The sequence below is a fragment of the Anastrepha ludens genome, chromosome 2, assembly GCF_028408465.1.
Source record: "Anastrepha ludens isolate Willacy chromosome 2, idAnaLude1.1, whole genome shotgun sequence".
In the NCBI taxonomy this organism is placed as follows: domain Eukaryota; kingdom Metazoa; phylum Arthropoda; class Insecta; order Diptera; family Tephritidae; genus Anastrepha; species Anastrepha ludens.
This window is the reverse complement of record NC_071498.1, coordinates 73,985,812-74,004,004: the sequence shown is the minus strand read 5'-3', so window position 1 is coordinate 74,004,004 and position 18,193 is coordinate 73,985,812. Positions and strand designations below refer to the sequence as shown.

General features: G+C 36.6%; 1 protein-coding gene across 5 annotated transcripts in view; it reads left to right on the top strand.

Annotated features, from left to right (window-relative positions):
• LOC128871848 (probable serine/threonine-protein kinase MARK-A) overlaps nucleotides 1-18,193 on the top strand; it is a 57,213-nt gene that overhangs the window by 21,195 nt on the left and 17,825 nt on the right. Inside the window, exons 1-2 of one of the 5 annotated variants that reach the window (XM_054113963.1) lie at nucleotides 2,511-2,837; nucleotides 2,973-3,094. The exons of 1 other annotated variant lie outside the window; for it this stretch is intronic. In XM_054113963.1, the coding sequence (XP_053969938.1) occupies nucleotides 3,088-3,094 (7 nt within the window). In that variant the 5' untranslated portion in view covers nucleotides 2,511-2,837; nucleotides 2,973-3,087. Of the gene's footprint in view, nucleotides 1-2,510; nucleotides 3,095-18,193 lie in introns of those variants that run through there. 3 more of the 5 variants (XM_054113962.1, XM_054113961.1, XM_054113960.1) reach the window with 3 other exon arrangements.

The window sequence follows — 18,193 nt, the reverse complement described above, 5'->3', positions numbered from 1 at the left end:
GTTGCTGGAGATGACGTTTCACTATCGTCTGAGTTTTCTGAAGAAGAACTTTCCGATGAAGATGATATTCCGCTAAATATGCTTCGCTCAAGAACGAATGTAATTGACTTTTCAAAAACAATTCTGCGCGGGAAAAATTTTCATAAATGGTCCACTAAAAAGGAAAATCACATCATCGGGCTATGAACTACGTGCACAAAGCTAGAGGCTCGTCTCGTGAATGCAAAGGAGTAGTAGATCCTCTTGAATGTTTTAAATTATTCATCACTTCTGAAATTGTTGATGAGATTGTGCAGTGGACAAATGTCGAAATACAGAATCGTCAGAAATCTAATTCGCAAATGGGTCCTACTGATTTATCTGAGATATATGCGCTACTAGGACTCCTAGTTCTTACGGCTATTAAGAAGGATAATCACCTTACAACAGACGAACTTTTTGATCCTACTTATTGTGGTTCGCGCTACTTGGCTACTATGGGTAAATTTCGCTTTAAATTTTTGATGTCGTGTCTTCGCTTTGATGACAAAAGTGTCAGATTGAGACTGATAAATGACAAATTTGCTCCTATAAGAAAGGTTTGGGATCTTTTCATCCAAAAATGCCGCCAAAACTACGTCTCCGGTTTGTACTTGACAATTGATGAACAGCTACTGGCTTTCAGAGGACATTGCCCCTTTCGCATGTATATCCCAAATAAGCCAGCTAAGTTTGGGTTAAAATTAGTAATGTTATGCGATAGTGGTACAAAATATATGGTAGATGCTAGCCCATATCTGGGGAAAGGCTCTAATCCAACAGCAATTTCTCTTAGAGAGTACTATGTAAAAGAACTGACGAAAACTGTCCATGGAACGAATCGCAACATAACAATGGATACCTGGTTCACATCAGTTCCCCTTGCCAAATCTCTGCTTTCCGAACCCTATAAATTGACAATTATTGGCACTTTACGGTCGAATAAAAGAGAAATACCGAAGGAAATGGGCAACGTTAAAGGACGGAAAGCCGGAACATCCATGTTTTGTTACGACAATGAACTGACTTTATTATCGTACAAGCCAAAACCAAATAAATTTGTATATCTTTTATCCAGCTGCAATGAAGAAGGAACAATAAATATGAAAACCGGAAAGCCACACATGGTAGAATTTTATAATCAGACTAAAGGCGGTGTCGATACTCTAGACCAAATGTGCAGTGTTATCTCGTGTTCTCGAAAAACCAACAGGTGGCCAATGTGCCTATTTTTTGGAATTTTAAATATCACTTTTGTGAACAGCTACGTCATATATACACACAATATGCTGCATAGAAATCAAAAACCCAAAAACCGACGACAGTACCTGAAAGATCTTCATGAATCTCTAGTGGTTCCCTTTTTAAGAGTTAGACATGAGAAACCTACCTTGCAGACCTCAATTAAGGAGAGTATTGAAAATATAATACCTAATCCGCAGGAAGGCATTGACAACGCTGATAAAGGACCAAAAAAACGTAGAATTTGTCACTTCTGTCCGAGTAGCAAACGAAGAATGACAAAAGCCACGTGCAATATATGCAAAAAAAGTATTTGTGGTGAACACAAAGTTGAACTTTGTGTCTCATGTAGAGAAAAGGCTATTTACTAAAAAAACTTTTTTATATTATATTATTTGATTTATTTTCTTTAAATGTTGTATATGAAAAAAGCAACTTTTATTTTTATTTGTTAGTTTTTGTTTTTATAAAAAGTTAATTATTTTTAAAAGACCAAAAAAAAGAGTACAAACTCATATTGAATTTAAGAGAGAAAAAGACTATTTATTTTTGTATTTAATTTTTTTTCATTGTTTTAAATAAAAAATGCAACTAAAAAAAGAGTTTTCTTATTTTTATTTTTAAAAAGTATTCTTCTAGAATCTTCATAAAAAATAGGTCGCCGATCCGACGAAGAGTATCCTTAATGTACTAAAATGAAGAGTAACCATCCAGGGTTAAAGCGAAAGCAAAGGCTGTCGCATAATAATTTAATATCTGCTGATCCGATTATGTGTTTGGGATCGGGTGAATGGGATGGATATATTGAAGAGAAAAAGTGGGGATACCACGTGTACCACTATCGCAGAGACTATTTTGCTTTTATACACATGAGTATGCGATGACTTAATTTATGTCAAAACACGCAACCTAATTTTCGTTCCACTTTTCTACAAGGAGGGAATGGGCGCGTAATTGCGCGTGTGCTCAACATAATACGAGTAATTATAACAAATATAAATATTCACACAACCAACAACCGGCGCTAGTACTAACACCGGTAAACGGCACCGGTTTCCAGCGATGTCTCTTCTCAATCACCAAAACAAAAATAAAATCAGCACCATCGGAAGAGCACCAGTTACGAAGTATAACTACACAAACACAAAACATTATATGAGAGACGAATATGAACGATAGCCAGCCGGTGCGTTGTCAGTTCTCTTCGTCGGTTTTTTACTCTGTGCCGACAGTTAGTGCTAAATGGTTAGGCGGAGCGAGGCGTACCAAATGTTTTCGCATTGCCATTGTTCTTGGTTTTTGACTTTGATTTGAATTGGTCTGGTGCGGCGTGATGAACTGTATACATTTCTTTTAACATCCATCTTTCAATCAGGGTGTTTGCCATGCTTTTTTTTGCGGTGGCTTTAGCAATTTTAATTTCTACTGCGTATTTAGGAATAGTTTGTACATACATACATACGTAACAAAATCATCCGAAAAAGATTAGGTTAAAAATTTTTAGTTCTCCTTTATATGTGTGTGCTGTGTCGACGATGTTCAACCATATTGGTAAATAATTGACTGTCAAATAATATGTACGTATTGAAGAATAAGTAGATAATTATAATATTAATTAAAATTCAACAAAATATTTAAATATTAAACGTTAAGAAAAATACGTATTCGTCAGCTAAATAAAAACAATCACAACGAAAATATTTTATCACAAGGATCTCTAAAAAAATAACTAAAACATCTGCTTATACGGTATAATAAAAAAACGGTATTATCAGAAGGCGATAAAAGGAGGAAAACAGTAACAACATTGTACACAACACAATAAAAATGACTGGTAAATATTTGCAAAATATTTTGTAGTTAATATTTTTTTTAGTTTAAGTTTTTTTTTTGTTGATAATTAAAAAGGCTCGGATTTGATATAATGTAACATGGGTATTTTTAGGCAAATTATAATTACTTATTAATTGAAACCTGGTGAATATGTTAGGGAGTGGCTCAGGAACAACCTTTATAACTCCAAATTATTCCGCAAATAATAGATTGGTAATTATTTACCTTCAAAGTGCCCACACGCGTATGACGTTTTAATTTTGGGTTCTATGGTTTTAAGGTGGAATGGAGTTCTATACAAAAATACTGAGAATGGCGTTATTTTTCTATGATGAGGGTTATTTTTTTGAATCGCGGACGAAGGCCGCCCACGCAGAAAGAAGTTCTACGCAAAAATACCGTGGATGATGTAGCCGGAGTTGGACTAATGAGAATTTGAGAAGCGCGGCCGGAGGAAGTTCTAAGCAAAAATTCTACCAATTTGCGAACACCCTTCTGTAAAATTTATGTGTTTATATTTTGGAAAATGTTTCTCAATTCTAAACTAAAGCAGAAAATACTGCAGATTTACAAACTGAATGTGCCAGCATGCGAACTTCGTTCTTATTCAGGTGTCTGGTAACACCAACGTTTTGCTAAATTACACAACTTTAACAATAAGTTACTTAAAAACTATAAGCCTCCAGAGGGTGCGGTTTTCAGTTTTAGGATGGGGATACACCCCTCTATCTCCCCGTATAACCTTTTTCAAAACATGTAAGATTATACTAAAATTTTCCCATTAAAAATAATAACATATAAATTATTGTTAAGAAAATATTTATGGTCGAAAGCAGTGAAATGAAAAGTAAATAAAGAAATATTGTATAAAACTAGTTATGAGAAGCTATGCTATGAGAAAACTTTAGGTGTTTTCACGGTGGCCCATTCGCTCTTTTTAAGAAATATTTGGGATTTTTCTATGAAACTCTCAGGAAATGTAGGTTTGATGTGTGTATTGCTAAAACTAACCTCGCAACTATTCAGTTAATAATAGTTGTTCTAAATTTGATTTGTATCTTCACCAATTATTGATATGATAAGTGCACTTATTTCATATCTTTATATCATTATTAGATCTTTTTAACAACACACATGTTACAAACACTTTTTATTTATATCTAAAATAAATTAACAACTTAAATAGCATTTATAAATTGCAAAACTCCTAACGGGGCTTGTTCGAGGCCCGTAATGAAAACGGCGATACTGCTACACTGATGACAATTTGCAACACTGTTGCAATTGCTCAACTGATACTTTTCTGATGTTCGGCAAACAAAAAATGTTTGATGCCGATTTATTTGTATTCGCGCGCAACATTTGCCGAATTTTTGACACTTCGAACGTGATGCTTTTGACAATGTTGCCAGAATTTTACATCGAACGTGATACTTTCACAAATCATACAACAGTGCGGTTGTGATTGAAACTCGGACTAGCCCTAACTGAAATGCCTGGCTGAAATAGTACACTGCCAGGCGCAAAGAAAACAAATTTAATGAGAATAGAATAAAATCGATACAGGCACACAAACGTGCACTCTTCTTTGGAAGTTGACTGAGAATGTGGCGATAGGAGATTATACTCTCTAAAATAACATTTCGACATTATTGAATCGATTTAACTAAAATAAATTGCTGTAGGAATACTTACTCTTATATATATCTATATATACAGTATGTGTGTGCATTTTTTTCTGTTTTATATTGTAATAACTATGTATACGGCGGCCACCGTAGCCGAGTGGGTTGGTGCGTGACTACCATTCGGAATTCACAAAGAGAACGTAGGTTCGAGTCTCGGTGAAACACCAAAATTAAGAAAAACATTTTTCTAATAGCGGTCGCCCCTCGGCAAGCAATGGCAAACCTTCGAATGTATTTCTGGCATGAAAAAGCTTCTCATAAAAAATGTATGCCGTTCGGAGTCGGCTTAAAACTGTAGGTCCCTCCATTTGTAGAACAACATCAAGACGCACACCACAAATGGGAGGAGGAGCTCGGCCAAACACCCAAAAAGAGTGATCGCGCCAATTATATATATAAAGGGTGGTTAAGTTTCAAGGGCCGGTGTTGATGCACCTCCATCCGATGGTCCAAATTTTCGATGACGCTGATGCCTATTTGAGGTTCTATTCTAGTCTGTACGAGGTGTGTTCAAAAAGTATGGCGAATTTTGAATTTCCGCAGGTTACGTATATTAGAATTTCAATTTTTTTGTGGCGATATGTTGGTACTCATGCCGACGAGTTCGGCCAATTAGAATGTTCAGTTAATTGTTGACAGCTGCTTTGCTTGCATGTGTTTCGGCTCCTCTTCGATTTTTATCTATTCAGAAAATGGATCAAAGAACCTGTATAAAATTTTGTGTAAAAAACGAAATTATGTAAGGGCGCGGATACAATGCGAATGTTGACTGTGGCATACGGAGAAGCTTCTTTGGACGAAAGCAACGTTTGTCGGTGGTACACAATGTTCTCAGAAGGCCGAGAAGATGTGAACGACGAAAAGCGTACCGGACGCCCGAGTCCTTCAACAACAGACGAAAAAATTGATGAGGCGAAGAAGAAAATGGTATTGGCCAATCGTCGAATCACCGTTAGAGAAGTTGCTGAGAACCTAAACATATCGATTGGCTCATGCCCTTAAAATTCGTACCAAAACTGCTCAATTTCGACCAAAAGCAGCATCGCTTGATCATTGCTAATGAGATGTTGGACTCTGTCCGCGACGCTCAAATTTGCTGCAGAGGGTCATAACTGGTGACGAATCGTGGGTTTATGGTTATGACGTGGAAACCGAAGCTCAATTATCTCAAGACCGAAAAAAAGCGCGCCAGGGTCAGTCGAATGTAAATGTTTTGCTTACCGTTTTCTTTGATTGCAGGGGCATTGTGCATCATGAGTTCTTCCCACAGGGTAAAACGGTCAATAAGGAATATTACGCGCAAGTTATGCGCAATTTGCGCGAAGCAATCCGCCAGAAACGCCCGGATTTGTGGAAGAACAAAAATTTGCTCTTGCACCACGATAACACGCCTGCTCATACATCGTTGCTTGTGCGCGACAATTTGGCCAAAAACAACACTCTAATGATGCCACAGCCACCGTATTCCCCAGATCTGGCCCCCTATGACTTTTTCTTGTTCCCGAAACTGAAGAGGCTCATGAAAGGACGACGCTACGCTACGATTGACGAGATAAAGACGGCATCCAAGGAGGAGCTGAACAAGATAAACAAAATGATTGTTTGAAGTGCTTCGAAGATTGGAAAAAACGTTGACACAAGCGCATAATATCTCATGGGGATTACTCAAAATAGATATTAATGAATAAATAAATAATTTTTGATAAAAACACAAAATTCGCGATACTTTTTGAACACACCTCGTACATAATAACTATAGCACAGGCACTTACTGATTAATTTTAATTGCTTCTTGCTATACGTATATGTAGGCCATATGTATATGCAGGTCAATGAGCTTTTCTAAAACTGCTGAGCAACTTTTGAAATTTCGATGACATGTCGTTGAAATTTAAAACTTGGGTTTATATTGTTTTTATAGGCAAATGAATTATATTTTCATGAAGAAATGACAAAAATTGAATAAGAAACAATTAAACTTCCAGAACTTGTCAATGTCGCTGTGCTATTGTTATTAAACGTTTTTAAATTAATATGTTTTTAATTTATTTTTATTTAATTTGCGTCATATTCTTGCCTAGCCCTACACATGAGTGTTCACGTGCCATAAATATGTACACACTCACATATGTGTTATTTACACATTCCTTTTTACCTTGCAAACGCAAAAAGTAAAAAACAAAAAACAAGAAATTGGCCCTGCCTTTTGTTCTGAGTTATTTCAAATTACTGTTTCAAATTACTGTAATTCTTTAAAAATGTTGCTGTTCTTCGATTAAAAATATACCTAATTATTGGTTTTAAAGTTTTCCTTTGTTTTATTGCCATCTGAGCTAGAAACGTGTTTTTCTACAGTCCAAACAATACAGAATCACCTAAAAACAATTTACTATTTTAAATGAAAATAAATTTTACTTAAAATATATCTTGTATTTGCTCACAGTAGATATCCCACATGCGTTTCCTACGCGAATGATTGTGCGTTTTCATATTTGTTATTTATTTAGATTTGTATGTGTTTTTTTTTTTGTGTTTTTTTTTTTGTTTGTTGTTTTTTTTTTGTTTTTTTTTTGTTTTTTTTTGTTTTTTGTTTTTTTTGTGTGCATGTTTTCTGTCTAAAATGAAAAACGTGCTTTTGAAAATTTTTCCTTCTTCTTTATTGTTTCCAAGCATAATACGTACATATCTAGAATGGAAAATTTATGCTTAAAAGTTAGGTCATATTGGCCTGTTGACTGTTTCTTTTTCAGACATCTTTATTTATGATATCAACTGACTTCACTACTTGGTTGTATATTTTGAAATCAAATCTTGTTTAGCTCCCCTTTAGCTAAAATCGGTAATTGGAATAACAAATGGTCTTTGTAGTTCTGTTTTGTTACTGAATCACGCCAGCAGTTTCGTGGAATATAAATATGTACATATTATAGATACACCATTGTGCAAAAATATAAAACTTTCAAGGAAGATTGAGTCTCCAAAATATCTTCATATTTCAATTGATCGACGATAACTAACAGCGCGATTTTTAAAACCAATGATATCAATATCATCGGCATACCCCAGAATTGTACGCTCTTATGAAAAGTTGTCAATTTGCATAGCCGTATTAGTTTCGCGAGGATAATAAATTCAGAAATCGTGTCATACAGGTAACTCCTTTTCGTACTGTCGAATGCAGCTTTGAAATCGGTGAAAACGTGGTATGTGTCGATTATCTTTTCATGAGTCTTTTCAAAGACTTTGCGTATTGAATATCTGATCGATTTCCAGGTTTAAAGCCACCCTGATAAGGTCCAATCAGTAGGTTGACGGTGGGCTTACGCTTTTCACATAATACGCTCGCTTGAACCTTATATGCCATATTTAGAAGGCTAATCCCGCGGTATTAGATTGGGCAGAGAATAGTACAATATAAAAAAACTTGAGGCTTACTAGTTGTCGTTATTTGCTTACGTTATTGTTATGGTTATTTAAAAATTTGATAACATCCTAATTGACGCTTTAGAATGCGCGGCGAATCACAACTTGCACTAGTTGTGCATATTTTGCACTTCTAGAAAATTATTGTTAATCAGTTTTAAACGTTGAGTGTTACTAGCTGATGCTGACTATGAACTAAATTGACATTTGATAAAATAACAACTAAAAGGTGAATCAAATAAAAGTCTCGTTTTATTGTGATGATAACATTTTTACCTTTTCCACCAATATTTTATTCACACTACCACGAAGTAAAATCAACCTTCCACCTAAATTTATTGGCTGCGTCTTTAATAATTTTGTTTTTATTTTAGTTTCTGTTCTCTGTTTTTTCACTACCCTTACTATTTTTTTCCTCACCTTTTCATCTCATCTCTCCTTATGTACACTTAATCACTATAAACACTCCTCAATAAATTCTCATAAATAAGGTGTTTGTCTTCCACCCCGATTGTTTTGCACTAGAAAATTATCATTGAATTGATAACGCTTATCAGCAGTGCGAAAACTAGTTATTCACACACCTATGTACATGCATATGTACATGTAAACATTAAATAATGCATAAGTAATACGATTAGGCTATTTTGGGTGTTAATTGATGAGTGGCAAGTCGTCTAGCTCACTCGATGTTCTGTCTGCCTTGTCCATTCAAATTTCTGCGTGACGCGATTCAGGCTTGCGGTTTTTGTTGTTATTGTAGCAGCATAAACATTCCCTATACATGTACGGGGAATGTTACGGTTGTACTGCTTGACCGGGTCTATAAATCCGGGTCTTTACGTAGAACCGACTGTCGTGGGAACGTCCAGGCTTACTGTTGTTCTTGTGTCGGTACCAGAAAATTGATATAAAATTATATTTATATTTCTATTACTTGCCTTATTGTTTTCATAATAGGCACAACACCTCATTCTAAATATTGTTCTATGTACACTCGAATATTTGCACATCTGTGCAAAGCTATTTTATATTGTATTATTATAATAACTTCATTAAATGCGTCATGGAAATATTATTATCTATCGCGCGTCGGTCAGCCAATAGTTACCCTTTTTTTATAATTTTTATCCAAACTAATGGTACTCACATACTGTGGTGGCCAAATCATTTGCAACTATTACCCTATTATATAATAATTACTTCTTTTGTTGAAAGTCTGCGTACACCTTAAATTTACTTAAAAACAATATAAATTTATAGTTCAAAACATATTTTATTTATTTATTCTTTCATTACATTCTTAAGTTCTAAAAACAAAAGAAAATAATAATATTCCTCACTTCATTGTTTACATAACGGTAAGTAATTGCACAATGTCAACCTGGAAATCCAAGTGCTACTTTGGACTAAGTAGGCAAATGAGTAGTAAAGTACTCTCTCGACGAACAAAACTAACACTCTACAAGGCTCTCATCATGCCCGTTGTTGTTGTAGCAGCATAAACATTCCCCCTACCTACATACGGGGAATGCTGATGGAGTGACAGTTCTTGGCCGGATAGAAATCCGGGTCGTTTCGGTTACGTAGAACCGGCTTTCGTGGAAACGCATCATGCGCGTCCTAACGTATGGCGCAGAAGCGTGGGCGATGAAGCGACGCTAGGAGTGTTTGAGAGAAAAATTCGAGAGAAAGACGATGGAACTATGAGCTGTATAAGCTTTACGACGACATAGACATAGCGCAACGAATAAAGATCCAGCGGCTACGCTGGCTGGGTCCTGTCGTCCCAATGGATACAAACGCTCCGGCTATGAAAGTATTTGATTGCAGTACCAGCTGGTGGTAGCAGAGGAAGAGGAAGACCTTCTTTGCGTTGGAAAGATTAGGTGGAGAAGGACTTGGCTTCACTTGGTGTGTGCAACTGGCGCCGGTTAGCACGAGAAAGAAACGACTGGCGCGCTTTGTTAAACTCGGCCAAAATCGCGTGAGCCAATTAAGAGGAAGAGGAAGAGAATTGCAATATATAAATATACCAACCAGAATTACATTGAGTTTACTAACTTCTCTGTTTAGTTGTAATCTTCGCCCATTCCGCCCACGTAACACTTCTCAAAGCCACCTTACTTTTTATTACATGCCGTCGTTTCCCGATCAAGGGTTGCTGTCTTAGTAAACTAGCCGTCTAATGCTCTGAACCTCACCCCTCGTCTATCGTCACTAGAGCAGCTCCATACTTGACTATGCCAGAAACGAATCGCAAGCTGCGCGAATGTGGCTTGCAGGTATTTTCGCCCACTCGAGGGCAATGGCTTTTTTCAGCGTCTCGAGATTGGTGAATCTTTTAGTTCGGACCTTGGTCTCCAAAATGGACCAAAGAGAATAATCCATCGGATTCGCGTCTGGTGACTTTGAGAGCTATTATGTGGACGTTATGAAGTTCGGAACGTTGTTTTTTAGCCATTGTGAGATGGTTTCGAGCCCTTTTGAAACGTCCATGTTCTGCCACCGAAATGTTTGTCTGCCCACGGCTTCAAAGTAACCTCCAGAAAACTTCCCCGATAATATTTCGCATTCCTTGACGCCAGGCTCGATGAAAACGATTGGAGAGCTCGCCTCTGCGGTTACAAACCTTTAGCAGGTGCTGGCTCCTGTGGCCAATCGGTGACTCAAATTCTCGTGGGAACGGTCGGTCAAATAAACCCTATCGTCTTGGAAGTTTACGAATTGCTCAATTTCTCGACAGAAAACACAATATTTGGAAATTGACCGCTTTCAGCCAAGCGAAGCACTCCTTCGCTCTCCCAAGTCTGACATGTTGCTGCTTTGGTTTGAGATCACGCGGCTTTTGGATCTTGTAAGGCTTGACTCTGAAATCATTTTTCAGTATGCGGCGGATTCTACGGTCAGATATTTTCAGTTCTTTCGCCATTTGATTGACACTTCGTTGTTGTTGTTGTAGCAGTAATAGAAGCCCGTCAGTGAAGAGTATATCATCGGCCATCTTCGTCTGGCTCATCTAAAGGTAGGCCCAGGAAACATGCTGTTTCGACAGGTTGGGTCCAGAGGGAGAGGGGTGTTAGATGAGTGGGTTGTAAAGAGCATGTGAAAAGGTGGTTGGTGTCGTACGGGGTGCCTTCACATGTCTAACATAAGTTTGCTATGTCGGGGTCAATTCTGGATAAGTAGGATTTTAACCTGCTACAATATCCAGAACGTAATTGTGCCAGTGTTACGCGGATCTCACGGGGAAGCTGGAGCTTTTCATCTGCAATGGGGTGGTGGTTGGACTCCGATTACGACATTCACTGGACGGGAGCTTATGAAGGTGGTAACAGTCTCCCGGTCTGTCTAAACACTGTCCGGTCGAGTGGGTGTCTGTTTGTTTTGTCCTGGATCTCGTCGGCGTAGTGTAGTAGGTGTCTCCTAACGTGCCTGGGAGGCGGCTCTGGCTCAAGCAGGTGCCTGCAAGGGTTAAACCTACGGTAGCACCCTAACAAGAACTGCTTGCTGAGCAGTTTGTTGTTTATACATTCCCGTGGCAGCCGTTTCTACGTCACCGGAATGACTCGTCGGGGATTTCGCTTAAGTCGGTTCTTCACTTTTTGAACCATTTCACGTGATGCTGAAGTTTTTTGACGACCACCTTCATAACGTTTCGCGATGCTACCAGTATTATCGTAATGGTGCGATAAACAAAAACTTTATTTACTTTAAGGCGCTCGAGCTCACGAACAATCGCTGGTTGTGATTTTCCAGCCAAATATAATGCAATCACACTATTCCATTTGAAATCCATTACTGATTTTCTTTTTTTCGCGTTTACTCTCGACAAATTGCTTCCGCGCGCTAGTGAACAATACTCTGGACTGTCATTTAGCCAACTAACAGACAGCTGAGGCCCGTGCATCAGCTGCGCGAGCGGTCTGAAGCTGGTGGTTACACTTCGAGTGCTGGACCCGGTATGTTGATGATTGTTCAAATTCTTCAGATAACCTAATGATATTACGGACAAGACCGGTTTAATGATTCGAATTAAAGCATTTTTGTCTTCAAATTGTGACCAATTCTCATAAACCTTTCGAGCGAGCAAGCCGTCCACATAGATTTTCAATAATGTTCATATCTAGGGAATACGACGACCGTGCCAAAGTTTCAACTTTTTGCGACGCAATCCAAGTTTTGGCCACACTTCAAGTGTCTGCAGGTGCATTATCCTGTAGAAAGATGTAATTAATAGGTCCAAATGTTTCTCGAAGCTAGGGGAAAAATGATTCAGACAGAGCTTTATAGCTGTTTCTCGTCATTTTGTAATCTAAAATTTTCAATTCAACGCGGCACAGTGCGATATTGCTCCCCATACCATGACACCAACTTTTCACGGCTGTGATGGCGACTCTAGTACCTTTCCTCCTTTCTTAAGTCATGCAAATAGTAATTGTATTACTCCCGCCCATACAGATTGAGCTTCTTTTCGTCACAAAATACTACTTTTCCATTCACCGGGATCTTTATTTGTAACAGAACTCTAAGCCATTTTGTCTCTTGCAAAATCGGGGCGGCGTTCTTTGCGAAATTTATTCAAAACCCCAAAGCCCCGGCAGCCCGTGGTCGGGAAAAACCCGAGTCATTCCGGTATCGTAGAACTGGCTGCCAAAGGAATGGCACCATCGAGCTCCAGCTTCCCCGAGAGTCCCGCGTAACCTTGGCGCAACTACGTTCTGGATACTGTAGCAGGTTAAACTCCTACTTATCCAGAATTGACCCCAACATACTAAACATATGTCCTGCATGTGAAGGCACCCGCACAACTCTAACCAGCTTTTCACATGCTCCATCAAACCCACTCATCTACCACCCTTCTCCCTCTGAATCCAACCTGTCGAAACAGCAAGTTTCCTGGGCCTACCGTTAGATGATGGCGATCGGTGACTACACCGCACTGGCTGGGTTTAATAAACTAATACAATAACCACAATAATATTTAAATGCTTAGTGTAACCCTAGGCCACTACTGCAACGCTGGTCTGAGCCGAAAAGGTATTAAATTTAATTTAATTGGAGTCACATTTAATTAAATTAAATTGAATAAAATGAGCTTGAATTGAATAAAGTGGTGGTGGTTTGAACTGAATTTCATTTAATTGTTATTAATATACTAAACTCAAGAGGAAATTCATTAACTGAATGGAAGAGTTAATAAAATTATCTTTAAACGGTTTTCAGTATAGAATTGAATGCAGGTATGTATGTTAATGAATTGAATTGATTTTTCGATAAATTAAAAATATAACCCGAATAAAGCGTACGGCATAATTAAAATTAAAAAAAAAATTATAATAATCTAGGAACATTTGGAAATAATCCTATGACGTTTAATTTTAATCAGTTCTTCCACCTACGACTTTGGTATCAGGCCTTGGTTGTTAGATTGCAAATTTTCTTATTGCGTTCAACATTGTTTGTTGATAACAAAAAGTATTCGTATCTTTAAATTTCTCAATTGGTTACTCAAATATTTGCTACTGTCTACTACTCGTATTTGTTAAATATTCACTCTATTTAAGTAAATTGTACTTATGAAAATACTGTCAAACATATATGCGACACCGAAAAAACCAGCGCTGAAAAAAAATATTATTTTTTTATTTTGTTTTTTTACAAATATTTTTCGCTAATTTTTCTTTGCACACTGTTTGCCATACAGTTTTTTAGCATCTTATCGTATTGGCACACAGAACAATATCCGCATGTACATATGTATGTACATACAAAAATACGTATTTGTTTATATTAAACAAAATGTATATACATACATATGTATAATATTTCAAGCTTTATACTTTTTGAACGCTTGCACTACAGCTCGTATTTAAGCGATATGTAGGTACCATATAATGGCTGTTGGGAATTTCTTTGCCAATACAACATTGTCTCTATAGTGTTTCCTCTGAACTAAATGATTATTAACATTTTTCTGCAGGTAGTACCAGTTAGATCTGGGCTGGAATTTAGCAATAAATAGGTTAAGTTAGGTTAGCCTGGTTGGCAATAAGCCACGAATAGACCTTTTGGTCCCAAACGGTAAACAACAAACATAGACAGACTGTTAATAATAAATAACACTGTGACAGTAATTTTAAGGCAGTCTTTTTTAAGATAGATTTTAATTGAACATAAATTTGTTTTTGTTTTTTGTTCATTAAAAATATCGAACCCAAAAGTTTGAAACTCATTTCGCCACATGGTGCTCACACTCACAAACGTATCGTAGTCCCTTTCCGCTGCTCGTAGAATACACAAAATTGAGCAAAACTTATCCCGTAGAAAACAACTGCGTTCTTTTAGTTACACATTTACACAATACATTGGTTTGTGTGTGTTTCTGTTTGGTTGTATCGACACAATGTTGTTGTATCACACATCCGCGTTATCAGTTACTACTTTTAATTGTTTAGTAAACCAAAGCCAAAAACCAAAAAATACAAATAGTTCATTTAACACTAACTTTATTTAACATTGAAATCCATTCCAAAAGCCTACTATAAAATCTACGATACTACGGAACGGAAGGGTGCTGATTTTTCATTTACATGGGGCTCTCATTAGTTTCGTAACAGCGTGCTTTTACGTTGGTGAGTGTGAGCACCATAATAGATCTGTTCAAAAACCAGCCATTATTATGGAAAAAGTAAATTTAAATGCGAAAACTCTAATTAAACCAGTCCTGCACTCAAATTGAACGAATTTTTCTTCTTTGTTTTATTGACAAAGAATTACCATACCATACCATGGCAATGTTTTTTTCTCCGTTCCATGTTCACTCAGCAACGAACAATGTGAAACTAAAATTGTCAACCAATCCACACGAGTGTGGCGAAATGAGTTCCTTTCAACCGATTGTTTCGATTTGTTTCCCATCTGTGGCTTGCTTAACACCCGCCCAAATAACACATGAATACTCACCAACACCAACAATAATCGCAACCGCCGATAGTGTGACCATATGATAAAAAAGTAAACCTAAATAGAACTGAGTGAATTATTGAACTAATTAAAAAAAAATGTATATTTTACATAATTCATAAGATCACATTTTGATTAGAAGAGGCTAGAAAAATGTCAGGAAGAAAGAACTAAAACTCCGGGGCTAGGAACAAATAAAATGCCAAATCAAGTTATGCAGATGGTAATATGGTGACACTGATCACCAATTTCGTTAGTGTGACGGCACGAAAATCAATTGATATTGACAAATTCATTATTTTCTCCATCGAGAGGTATAACCATACTCGCTAGCGTCGAATCTTGCTGCTGTTGTTGTTGTAGCAGCATAAACATCCCCCATACATATACGGGGAATTCTTCTGAAGTGGCAGTCCTTGGCCTACATACACCTGTATGTAGCAATACCTTTATAAATTCATCATAACAGACGTAAAGATACCATATACAGAAGAATATTTGGTGTTACGATGGCGTTTCATGCCTGGAAGTTATCGAAAACACACTTTACCCTTAGTGATGTGTTACTTGGAAGAATAAAATATTGATGTTTTAATTGGACTTTTTCCCAATCATCGGAACAAAACCTCATTAAGGGGACAGATACCTGTAAACGACCATATTTTCCCTGATTTTCATTCAAATTATTTAAAATGAAGAAGTCAGTATATTTTTTCAAAATTGGCATACAGTTTATTTATACATTAAAATAATATATTTTTTTTTATTTTAATCATTCAAAATGGCGGATGTACACTCAATTCTTCCAAGAAGGTCGCAACGGGGCTTCTCAATGGGCGGGCATCGGCGTCAGTGATCTGAATGCAAAAAGCAAACATTTTTTTGTTTATTAATGTCATAATTTCTATATGAATTAAAAAAAATGGAAAAAAAGTTTCGCGGAATAAAATGCTTCAGAAAAAAAAAAAAGAAGTTTGGGGCGAATTTTCCTACTATTTTCGCTTCGAAAAAATTATTTTTTCGAAAAATTTTCTAGAACTTTTAAATTCACATAGAAATTAATATCATAAAAAAGATGTGTGCAAAATTTCAGGGAGATCGGTCAATAACTTTTCTAGTTATCTTGTACGCCAATTCGAAAAATATAGTTTTGAGAAAAACGCGTCTAAAGTAACTACGTATACGTAACTACGAGTATACCTCCGCTAGCGCTCGAACGCAAGAACGTCATTTTTTGGTTTTTATTTAAATTAGGTTTTCTTAGTGAATGGTGGGTACCATTAAAAAACTATTTTCGGAACAATTTTGCGTCGTAATAAATGAATTTAAATAAATATATATGTGTATGTACCTATTTACCCTTCCACATTATCATATTCAAAATATATCCATACATACATACATATATACACATGCATTTCTCTACTCATTTAGTTAGTTTATTAGCAGCGCTGAGAAGAGTGAGTGGAAAATAAGCGGTTAAGTAGGTATTTTTATTCTTCCCTGTCTACTCTCTTTCTTCTGTTATTATTCACACATTGTACCTGCCTTTAAGAACCCTGTTATTGCTATGGTTCGTAGCTTTCTGAGTTTCTATATTATCTACCTATTTTCTTAAGAATGATACTGGACTATTCATACATACTGCCTCGAACAAATATTTTTCGCTTAGAAAATAGCGTCGCAATTTCTTCTGGTTAGCTGACGACTGATAGGCAAGAAAGCTAAGCTTTGCTGTAATTTTTTTTTTGTACATTTACCTGTTATTAATTCTTCTGTCGTCAACTTTAAGATCTTGTTGCGATTTTCAGTAATTTACATTTCGCATTAAAAATTTAAGGCATTATATAAGGGCGTTTTTGTCTTATGGCTTTTAGAAATCAATACCGTTGGTGTGCTGCTGTCTGTTTTACATAATTAACCACTGTTGAGACCGGATATGATATATTATATTTGGCATGGAAATGCAGTCAGAATTCTCACATAGTATGTACGTACATAGTTTGCTTCAGGCATGCATTTTAAATTTGGTCGGCATGTTATACTTTTGGCGATATTATTTTTTGCTCATCGCCGTATTCAAGTGCAAAGCTGGCCCCTAGAGAAAATTAGCTTACATTTGGGTTTACAGTGTCCTGGGTCCACTGTTGTCCTTGTGTATTTTTTATTACATTTTTATTCCATCTTGGTAAGGTTCTCAACTACCGGAGATCACATGTGTCCCGGCTACCGATAGAAAGTGGCAATACGCTGTTGGTTTGTGTTATGCTGTAGTAATGTATCAATTTTTTTAGGCGCGTAGTGACGAATTTCACTTGTTTCGGTTTCAGTAACAAATTTTAATCAGGTGCGATATGTTGTTAGCCTAGGGCCACTATCCCCACGATTGGTTGCCATCTTAGATTTAGCTAGTGGGAGCAGCATTTCGTTTTTCAGCCGTTTGCTACAAGGCAGACACTGTTTGGGCTAAATGCTTATTGAAAGTCGACACCTCCTCACCTTATCGGTGATGGATCTGTCCTTGCAGTTTTTATAAGAATGTACAGAGCCCACTGCCCAACCCACTGCGCCCGTATTTACCACCCTGCTTGTTCGAGGCTGCTTATTTGTTAGGGAATTTAATGTAATAAAAAATCATATTGAAAATTCAATTTCAAATAAAATAAATATTCACAGTTCCTTTTCGCCTGTCTTATTTGCAACGAAATTCCTTGCCGATCACTTGCCTTTTACAAGTTCTCTGACTTTTTATTGCAATAACAGAATTAAATTAATTTTATTGTTGGTTAATGAGTTACAAGTCTGCATTTCTTCGTACTATTTTATTTTCTTTTGTTTGCTTTGATTTCTCTTATAATTCACTACAATTATTTCAAGCAAATACATTACAATCGGAAAAATAAGTATTTGTTATTGATTACATTTTTATTTGTGTTTGTAAATTTTACAGTTAATTCTTACGCTGAAAAATTTAAAAAATTAAAAATATATTAAAATAACGCCATTTTTTTAATTACTTTTTT